At 30.2% G+C, this 11,492-nt stretch overlaps 1 protein-coding gene across 3 annotated transcripts; it reads right to left on the minus strand.

Annotated features, from left to right (window-relative positions):
• Window positions 1-5,066: 5,066 nt before the first annotated feature.
• Window positions 5,067-10,967, minus strand: LOC133782024 (probable disease resistance protein RF9). Of its 3 annotated transcripts, XM_062221168.1 has the most exons (6): window positions 10,785-10,967; window positions 10,485-10,552; window positions 9,083-10,191; window positions 7,965-8,194; window positions 6,390-7,883; window positions 5,067-5,339 (listed from the first exon to the last, which is right to left on the minus strand). In XM_062221168.1, exons 2-5 carry the CDS (start codon window positions 10,487-10,489, stop codon window positions 6,390-6,392), a joined length of 2,838 nt encoding a protein of 945 aa, XP_062077152.1. In that variant the 5' UTR covers window positions 10,490-10,552; window positions 10,785-10,967; the 3' UTR covers window positions 5,067-5,339. The 3 variants fall into 3 exon arrangements, with proteins under 3 accessions (XP_062077152.1, XP_062077151.1, XP_062077153.1); XM_062221167.1 differs by having other exon boundaries at window positions 6,390-8,194; XM_062221169.1 differs by lacking the exon at window positions 10,485-10,552 and having other exon boundaries at window positions 6,390-8,194; window positions 10,785-10,966.
• Between the last annotated feature and the right edge of the window lie 525 nt (window positions 10,968-11,492).

Below are 11,492 nucleotides of genomic sequence, written 5' to 3' on the forward strand. Positions count from 1 at the left end.
CAGAATTTGCCCGAGATGGGTCAGTCGCGTTCGGTGCACTACCGGGAACCTGAGTCCGAGCCTCGGTAGGAGCTCGGTTATTCTCAGTTCCTGTAGGCACTTCCACAGGTGGATTAGGCGGGACCCGAGCTCAGGTACTCCTCTGGGGCCTAGGAGGAGCAGATGGCTCTGCTGGTGCCGGAGGTTGAGTCGGCCTCCTTGTGGCAGCATCTTTTCGTGGACGTCCACGGGGCCTCCGGGGAGGAACATGCACGTCCCTTGGAGGAGGGACTTGGTTTTCGCGCGGAGGCGGGGGCTGAGCCACCTGCGCCTCTGCGGCCATCCTAGTCAACTCCTCATTCCGTTTGTTGGCTTCTGCCAACAGCTGTTTCAATTGCCGGTTTTCCAATTCTACAATAGGAACGTAACGCTCAGGATTGTAGTACATATCCTCATCCCTCGGTGGAGGCGGTGGTCCCCGGGAATCGGAGGACCCACTTCTCTCCTCAGCATCCGGGTTCTCCATTGGTTGTTTTCCAGGACGCCTTGGGTAGCTTTCATCAGGGGTGTTCTGATTGTTTGTAGCCATGAATCTCTCAGGGGTGAATGCTTAAGGCTCTCAATGAAAGCACCAAACTGTTGACGCTGTTTTTCGTCAAACAGTGAAAGAAGAGCACGTAAACAATGAATGACAATGGCTAAATGAAATAAAACAAATCAAACACACTATTTTTACGTGGTTCAGCAGTTAAATCTGCCTAGTCCACGAGTCTCTGTTATTAAACTCAAGATTATCTCTGAAAATTCTTCAGCATGAATTCTTCAGAGTTTTCTCTCAAGGTTCAGAATTTCGGTCCATTACAATGGTGCATGGCTTCTCTATTTATAGAGAAGGATGCAGAATACTATCCCACATATTTTGGGTAGTTACTCTTTTGTGAATAAAATAAATGGCTTTAAATGCCTATAATCAGATATAAAAGGAAACATCCCTGAAGACTAGGAAACGCATAACTGACCAAATAATATCCCACGATTCTTGGGGATTTACATTAATAAATGAGGATTACATCTCATATTTATAATACTTGTAGGTATTCAAGGTGGTTATCGCGTATCCCTAAGGCTTTAGCATCCCAGGTCCCACGTCATTGTGCGAGCTAATGACATTTCCCGAGATCACGTGTCTTTCGAGATCGTACGTACATCGAGCTCGAGACCCCCCGATTCGAAGTTGTCCTCGAGGATGAGTGTGTTCTCGGAGCTACCCTTCGAGATCGAGATCGTTTCGAGGTCACCATATTCGAGATCATATATCGTACTTTGCAGGCTCGATATACAATCCTGGAGCATACTCCAATCCTTACAAGACCACTCGTTGCGAATCCAACTTTCGAGGTCACATTTACCATGGCTCGAAATCTGGGTATAACAGTTTTCAAGCGTGAGGATTGTTAGTTTTGGAAAGCGTTTCAATAGTTTTTCCAACCCAGGGCCTGCAGGAAGGGTCTTGAAGCAATTACAAGTCTATGATAAATAGTATATCCTTAGCTAAGACAAGATACCGTTTGCTTCCTTCCATTAATACATCAATTACAAGTCTCCTTACCTTTTCCATACTATGATCGTTTCTCGACAAAATTCATGCAAGCCTAATCAGTGTTTTCAACAAAATGGATGGTTGTAATTGTAAACCAGCACATTCTTCAATCGTTTTTCCTACTAATGCTTCAATGTTTATGTAACTTTCTAAATGTGTAAATATAAATTAGGTTGAGAAAATATAATTATAATCGTCATCCAAATTAAAAATACATGTAAATTTATAAAATCTAATTCAACCCAAAATTATATATCTATCTAATTTTTATCGAAAATATTTGATAATTTTAATACATATAATATGTAAAAAAAAATCTAATATTCGGGTGTGTTATTTTAAAATATATATCTATTTTATATAATAAGTGTGTAGAAAACGGAAATTTTTGGTTTTAACGGTTTTTTATTTTTTTAATTTTAACTTTAACGGAATATTCTTATATTTAACAGAATATTCTTATATCTAAAGGTAGTTTGTAAATACTTTAACTTAAATAAAATAAAATAAATAATTAAAAAAATTAAAAAAAGATATTTTTGAGATATTTTACAATGATAATTTTTTAAAAATAATAAATAATTAAACAAATTAAAATATAATATTTTTTTAGATATTTTACAATGATAATTATTTAAAAATAATACATAATTAAACAAATTAAAATAGAATATTTTTGAGGTATTTTACAATGATAATTATTTAAAAATAATAAAATTATTTTATAACTTAAATAAAATTTAATTAAACTTAAACTCACTTATTAGAATAATATCATATTAAATATATAATATAATCTACTGTCAATTAGTAACAAATTGATTTTTTTTTTTAAAAACTAGCAAGAAATTTAAATTTAAAATACATGTATAATATTTAATATTACATTAAACATATAATATATAATTGTCACTCCTAAATTTAAAAACTAGAACAAACATAAACTTAAACAAAAATAAATAAATTATTTAATTAAAATATGATATTTATTTGAAATTTATATAACATTAATATAAATTTAATAAAAATAATTAATAAACTCTATAAATAAAACTAAGTAAACGTGCATATTGCACGTTGCTTGTATCTAATATATATATATATATATATATATATGTAAATTTATAAAATCTAATTCAACCCAAAATTATAAATCTATCTAATTTTTATCTAAAATATTTGATAATTTTAATAGAAATCAAGTTTTTTCACAGGTAAGCAAATACATTGACAAATACAAATTCTGCTCAAATTGGTATAGGAATGTAAAAAAATAATCTAATGTTCTAGTGTGTCATTTTTATTTTATTTATATTTTTTCTACATAAAAATTGTATAAATAACAGAAATTATTGGTTTTAACGAATTTTTATTTTTTTCCGTTAACTTTAACAGAATATTCTTATATTTAACAGAATATTCTTATATTTAATGATAAATTGTAAAGATGACTTAAACTTAAATAAAATTAATTAAATAATTTATCAAATTAAAATAAGATATTTTACGATGATAATTATTTAAAAAGAATAAAACCATATATTTTATAAGTTAAATAAAATTTAATTAAACTTAATATTATATTAAACATATAATATATAATATTTTGTTGTCAATGGAAAATTCAAAAGCTAGAACAAACATAAACTTAAACAAAAATAAATTAATTACTTAATTAAAATAAGATATTTTAAGGATATTTTATGATAATTTAAATAATTAAATCATATTTATTTAAAAATAATAAAGACATACATATCATTTTTTAACTTATAAATTTATGTGATAGTTTATTTTTTATCAAGTGATTGAAGCTTTTTTTTCTTCATCAAATTCACTAGAGGACATTGTGAAATACATTAGAAACTAAAAATAATTTATCCATGTATACTACTGTCAATACTATGACTTTTTCTATTATTTTTATTTTATTTCTATTATTAATTTCTTTTTAATATTATTGTATTTTTTATATATATCTCATGTAGTCTATAATATCTCTTCTATATAATAAGTGTGTAGATAACTGAAATTATTGGTTTTAACGGTTTTTTATTTTTTTAATGTTAACTTTAACGGAATATTCTTGTATTTAACAGAATATTCTTATATTTAACGGTAGTTTGTAAACATCACCTAAACTTATATAAAATAAAAAATTAAAATATGATATTTTTGAGATATTTTACAATGATAATTATTTAAAAATAATAAATAATTAAACAAATTAAAATAAGATATTTTTGAAATATTTTACAATGATAATTATTTAAAAATAATAAAATTATATGTTTTATAACTTAAATAAAATTTAATTAAACTTAAATTCACTCATTAGAATAATATCATATTAAACATATAATACAATCTACTGTCAATTAGCAACAATTTTTTTTTTAAATCTATCAAGAAATTTAAATTTAAAATTCATGTATAATATTTAATATTACACTATATATATAATATATAATCTCTTGTTGTCACTCTCAAATTCAAAAACTACAACAAACATAAACTTAAACAAAAATAAATAAATTATTTAGTTAAAATAAGATATTTATTTGAAATTTATATGACATTAAGGTAAATTTAATAAGAATAATTAATAAGTTTTATAAATAAAACTAAGCAAGCGTGCATATTGCATGTTGCTTGTATCTAGTATATATATATGTGTGTATTTTTAAAAACAATAAATCAATTTTTATTAAAATTATAGACAATGTTTACATATTTGAAACTAAACAAACGTGCATTGCATATTACTTCTACCTAGTATATACATAGACCTAAAGAACTTAAATATAAAATAAAAAAAATAGTTTGATGGTGGCACAAGTTCATATATAATAACCACCCAAATTATATTATAAATTATTAAAAAGAAAAATTACGTCAATGGTATAATTAATTCAACTAAGTTTTTTCTAATTAATTTTATAATTTTTCATGCATATATTATATAAAAGAAAATTAAAATGAGGTGGGTTAGCTGTCCTATCTCATCCTTACATTGTTTCGCCAATAGTGCCATGTATAAATACTTTTAATACTTCTTTTTTCGTCAAAGTTTTTTTTATCTTTTTGTCTTAAGTCACTTTCTTTTTTTCTTTGTGAGTTTCAGAATATCCCTATTCATTCATAGGTCCAAAATTCACATCCATATTTTGAAATGTTGAAATGATCATCTCTCTCATCATTTGTTATAATCAATAGGTCTTTCAAATTATTCATTTAATAAAATGGAAACGTTGGATAATGATGATATTTAAAAGAAATCAAAATTCTTGATCAATCAGGAATAATATCACTATTTTTGCTCAATAAGATATCAAAGTGGATTACCTACATAATTTTCCATTAAAAAACTTGGATAATTTTGTATCCTATTTAACCATTCTTAAATCATGTAGTTCAATAGTAAAAAAACAAATATTTTTGTTTATAACTTATTTTTTATAATTTATTATTGGCAACAAGACTGATAAATATATACAACATGCATATAGATATCATAAAATATCCACACACAAAATAATTCAAAATTTCTCCAGCTTTTTTACAAAAATAAAAATATGTACTGATGCAACCAAACAAATATCCACAAACAAAACTACAAAACTTTTCCATGAATCCTTATAATCTGAAAAAATAGATAAAATAAAATAAAATAAAAAAGTATATAACACAAAAGCCAAATCGCCAGCAAGCTAGAATGATCTTCATCCTTGGCGTAACTTGCTGCTGATCATCATCAAACCTGGAGACAAAGATCAATGTGAGCAAAAACGATATCAATGGGGAAATATGATTACACTTTCAAGTTTATTTTCCCTCTAATATTTCTTTTATTATATATATTTACTCACCAATAATATGCATTTTGGGTAAAACAACTAAGTGAAAAGCAATAATGTAATGAAGTTACATTCCCAAATTCATTGAAGCAAAAACAAGCATATAATTAAATATATACAAATCTTAGTGTCCGACAGGGGGCTCTGGTTTATACTTACAAAAGAAATTTTGTACGTGTAAGAGAAAATTCGAGCATAAAACATAAATTTTCTATTTTAAAATGTAATATCCAATTATGGGTTATTATGTAATTTGATTATGAATTGGTTGCTCTTTAACTCAGTTTTAGTTGTTGTGTTCCGAAACCAGCTACATATCTAACCAAGACATAGTTTAATTACTAATAACAAAGTTAACTTGTCATAGGTTAGTATATAAGGTGTTTTAGTACTGGACTAGTTTTGTACACTAACATTCTACATTTTGTATAATTAAGTTGAGTTTTCTAGTAACTACTCTCTGTTGGAGTAATCCTAATATCATTGGCATATGACGTGTTATTATTAAGAGATCATTAAATAACTTATCTCTTCTGTTACTTTTTTAAGCCTAGTTAGTTACAACAGATTTTTAGTCAGTTAAAACAGAACTGGTTTTTCTTTCAACACGTGAAAGAACTGGAGCTGCAGCTATATATATCCAGGGGTTTCATTAGTTAAAGATACAAGAAAATAAGAGGTTTTGAGAGATTTAGAAAAGAGAGAAAGAGATAACAAGAGTTAATTTTCTTTGTACATTGTTGAGTGTGTGAGAATTTACTGTGGTGTAAACTAAGTGATCATAATTTGAGTTGTACAGTGTTCAAGAACCTTTGAAGAGGAAGAAGGGTTGTTTTTAATTGTAACATTGATTTATTATAGTTTAGAAATGTTGATGTAGGCCTTCCAAGAAAAATGACAACTGCACATAAATGATCAATTCAAAGAGATTGAATAATTAAAGAGATATGTACCTATATGCCTGAAAGGATAGTTAAATATGGGAATTGTCCTTCCACCTCAGTTCTGAAATGAGGAGGCATCTCCTGAATCAGAACTTGCTTGAGCTTTGGAAGTCTTCTCAATGCCTCTGAAATTGAATTCAAATTCTCACAATTTACAATCTCCAAACTCTCAAAACGAGGCAAACATCCTTCCACAGACCAAGTCGTTAATCTTTGCTGTCCCTCAAAGCTAAGAAATTGAAGACGAGTAAAATTCCCTTGGCTGAACTTGACGATCTCAACCCCATCACTCAAGGCATTTTTACCAAGCCGAAGGAACTTCAAATTCGGTACCTTTCCCATTATCATCATTGGATCATATCTGAGATAAGAATTCATCAGAGTAATCTTAAGGAGCTGTGGAGGGAGCATGGCTGCAAATGCAGGAAACGTCCGAATCCCATCTAGACGAAGCTTTTCAAGTGATTCCATGCAACTCGATAACAACGGAGCTATATCCAAGTCCTCACCACCTAAAATTTCCACAGCAAGAGACTTGAGAGATTTGAAGCGAATATTTCCGCTGCTACTTATAGTTTGAAGAGGCATCGCGGGGTTTGACCGAACAAGTATGACCAACTTTTCAAGTTTGACAAATTCTGACATCAAAATGTTGAAATCACAGTCCTCAATCAAAATATTCACTAGTTTTCGCAACTCAACAAGGCCGTCCAGCAGCAATTTCCTTCTCCCTTTTACACTGTACCCTTCATGTGGCAAATACAAATGCCGCAGCCTTCTCAACTTCCACAAAACATTTGGTAGTTTCAAAGCACACTTGGTTCTCAAATCTAGGGTTTGAAGGAAGCTTAATTCCCCAATGGAAGATGGCACTTCATTCACATAGCTATTCTTTAGGCTAAATAGCATCAAGAATTTAACATTCTTTCCTATACTCTTTGGCACTTTCACAAAGCTTTCTTGGTTTTCAAGCTTGAGAATTCTTAGTTTTGGAAAGCGTTTCAACAGTTTTTCCAATCCGGAGCCTGCAGGAAGGGTCTTGAAGCAAATGAAAGAGGAAAGGCTATTATATATAGTGTCTTTAGATAAGATAAGATACTGTTTGGCTTCCATTAACACATCAATTACAAGCCTCCTTATCTTTTTGACTCGATATTGATCTTTCCATGGCACAGAAGATGAAGACCCAATTACCTTGTCTACGTTTCGAATATCAATGACTTGTACCAGGTTATCTTTCTCAGCCATTGACAAGCAAAAGTCTCTCATAATACCATTTAAGACAATAGCTTTAATCCCACCCGTGGATGAAAACTCTACTGCACTAACCATAGACTTTTCTTCCAAGTCGGCTAACACAAAATATGCCTCCTCCTCGTTGAACTCTGGTGAAATGCCAGTTTTGCTGAACTTTGGCTTCCATTCTAGGCCTAACTCCACCATCAATAGTTGGCATAAGTCTGTTACTCTTATCACAAAGTTCTCTGGGAAACTGGCCAAATGCTTGAACGAGGATTTTTTTATTATATCTCCATCGTGAAAAAAGTGATTGTAACTCTTTCTGATTGAGTCAGATAAACTTACATAGCTATGGCTGCTGGAGTCTTCTAGATCATTGACTTTTCCTTTCAAAATACATTTTTTAACACAATTATTCAACATTGTCCTCAACGTATCAACAATATTGTCTTTGTTTCTCAACAAAAGTTGTGCAAGCCCAATCACTGTTCCTGGTAAAATGGTTGGTTGTAAACCAGCACATTCTTTGACCACTTTTCTTACTGATGCTTCGATCTGTATGTCACTTTCTAAATCTGTAAACATAATAAAAATTAAAGAAAAACAGATTAGACGTTAACTTGTACGTTCACTTATACTAGTCACGCATTTTCATATATTTTTTTTCCTTGTCATCAGTAATATGCATGCAAGAAGTAGTATATGTAAACAAAAAAGTTGATCTTCAATTCATCTGTACTGATTCTTTTTAAACTTTATAGAGTAGCTAGCTAGCGTTATATCAGAATTCAGAAACAGGCAAAAGATATATATATATATATATATATATGTAGCACTTGAGAGTCCTATATATGCAAGGTGAAGTACGTACGTGACAATAATTTTTATATACATATAACTTATATACTATATATATATATATATATATGGTCGTCATTTAGACACATACAGTATTATGGAATATGTAAATGACACGTGTTCTTAAATTTCCTATTTCCAACATGTAATTCCATCTATGTTTAAATCACATACCATTCTATTTTTAACTTTTAATATTATCAGTTTTGTTATTAATAATATAAATATAATCAATATTATGATGTATCATTTAAACATTACTAAGTGGGACATTATCAGTTCTGTTATTAATATAAATATATTATGATGTGTCATTTAAACATAATTAAGTGGGACTATAGGAATATTAATTGTTTAGTATAGATAGTTATACAAAATAATCTTTATTATTCTAACTCTATAAATAAAATTTCTGTTCGATCAATTTATATGAAATTACATTATTCTCTAATATGCATACTGTGGTAGTCTTCTCTAGAGAAACGAAACTTAACCTCATGATTGTCTCAAATTATGTAAAGGAAGCCTATGCCAAACATCCTTAATTATCCTCATGCACAGAACATAACAGTTAAGAATAAAGTGAGAAAGAGTGAATATAGTACCTATGTCATGTTTTTGTAAATATGCTAAAATCAATTCCTTGCTAGTATTTTGATCAAGACCAGAAGGTTTAAACAACATAGAATCCTTATCCACGTCACGAGCCACATTCTTTCTTTGACTAGTTAGTAAGAGTTTGCTTCCTGAATCTTTGTCTTTGGGGAATACCTTCTTCAAAAGTTGGCATAATGTCCCAGGAGATTGAATATTATCGATCACCACAAGACACTTATTTTGTTCAAGAACTTGAGAGAGCACCTGTTCGACTTCACACTCCACAGTATCACTTTTGGAAGGATCAAGACTAGTCAAAATCTCTTTCAACATATGCATGGCTTCCAACTGTACTTGATGAATATCAGGAATAGTAACCCAAGCCAAAGAAGTAAAGTGATGCCTGACTTGTTCATGTTGGTAAATCTCCCCTGCAAGAACTGTCTTTCCTGAACCCACTTCACCGCATATGACAATAACTTGATTCTTGTAACCTTCATCTGTCAAAAGTGCCCCCAATTTCTCAATGCACTCTTGAAATCCCATAATAGGATAATCAGTAGTCGGAGGAGAAGTCTTCATCATGAATGATATCATATCTGATCTTCTTCTTTCTATGGAAGTAGCAGGACTACTACTAGTACTCCTCCTCATGCCATGTAATTGGCTTATTACAGAAAATGTTGAATCAATGTCCTTCATTTGTGATCGAATGGACGAATTCTTCATTCTTGACAAAACCCACTCGTCAAATTTTTTCCTCATTAGGTTCGCGAAACGAATTCCTCCTGTTGTCCCTCTCCCCGAAGCAGCAGCAGCCACCACCTCCAACCAGAGAATTTCTAAACAAACATCTTCCAAGCTATTCTTAGCTTCCAATAATTTTGAAAACATAAGAAATTCCACTGAACCCTCTTGAGATTCTTCGTTAGCACAGTTACTTAAAGCTTGTATCACTTCTAACTGGCTTTTTGACCCATCAAATTGACGCTGCCTGTTCTTACGCGAGAATGCACCTTCATTGCAGATCTTTTGCGTCAACTTCGTCCCCGCAATCGCGGCTGCCACAGCGTCAGCAGGGACGGGGTCACCATCGAACAAGTAGCTAGGGCTCGATCTGCAATTATTTCATCAAAATCATTTCTCACTCATACAAATATATATATATATATAAACTTAATCACGGAAGATATTTTTAAAAAAAATATATATATATATATGGTGAGTCCAATCAATCTGTAATGTTATAGTTTCCATCATACAATCATCCATAACTATAACTGTGAGTATAATTAAAATTTTGATCAAACAGAAACTAATCACAGAAACTAATGAACATAGTCGTTTAAAAAAGAAAGAAAATAAGAAAAAAAAAAACATAATAAACTAAGCTATAAAAAAAATACTTACGCCATTGTGTGAACTAACGAGCCATTTTTCCTACTGGCGTAGTGCTAGTGCGCGTAGTGAGAACTAAGCTGAAAATTAGCAGCGGAAAAAAATAATAAGAAAATAAAATTCCAAAAAAAAAAAAAGAAAGAAAAAGACTTGGTGGATTTTGTTTTTACTCGAATCTTTTAAAAAATGAACTGAAAAAATTGGAAAAAAATATATATAAATGTATACGAGAGTTCGTCAACTTAGTTCAAAGTTTTTTCTGCAACTCAAAGATGATAAATATATAAATAATATATATGTTTAAAAAAAAACCTTGAGCGATGAGGAGGAATATGTTAGATCTCCGTTAACAATCGAAAGAGACTAGAAGATTAGTAATTAGGAAAGAACGATCTTCAGTTTTCTTCAAGAGAAAACCGATAAATCTCCGGTGTGAGGCTCATGAAAGTAGATCTGAAAAACCCTATATTATATCGGAACTAAGCTAGGGAGGAAAAATATGACTTTGCTTCTCTTATCTCTGCCTTAGTCGATTAATAATAAACTAAAGCATATTGAGGTTTTGTCTTATCCACTATATAAAAATGAGAAAACGAAACACGTACAAATGAGAGTCACTATTACATATTTTTTCATTTTCTTGTTAAAACGAATGATATGTCTAAATTTCATTCATTTGTTGTACTTGTACATATCAGCTCACCTGAAACCAATAATAAGTATTGTCATTAAAAAAGAAAAAAATTTAATACTACTATAAATACAAAAAAAAAAAAAAGTGGAGTGTCATTTCGATTTATTTTTTAAGAAATGTGTTATTAAATAATTATACAGTATGGGGTCTTTATTATTCTTTTACGTATATTCTAGTATTTTCGATGGATTGGGAACCTTTTTGTTTTCTCCCATAAAGAAATAAACTCTTCTTATTATCCCATGTATTCCCATTTCTTTTGGTGAAATTAACGCTCTTAATTCCTTGTATTTGTTAATCCTAAATATTAAAAGGTACCAAAACCA

The sequence above is a fragment of the Humulus lupulus genome, chromosome 6 (genome assembly GCF_963169125.1).
Source record: "Humulus lupulus chromosome 6, drHumLupu1.1, whole genome shotgun sequence".
Classification (NCBI taxonomy): Eukaryota; Viridiplantae; Streptophyta; class Magnoliopsida; order Rosales; family Cannabaceae; genus Humulus; species Humulus lupulus.

Bases quoted from the DNA above. Each gene is read 5' to 3' on its own strand.
- LOC133782024 (XM_062221167.1), bottom strand. The intron at 8,195-9,082 runs GTACTATATTCA...TTATGTTTACAG, and splicing joins TTTACAAAAACATGACATAG to ATTTAGAAAGTGACATACAG.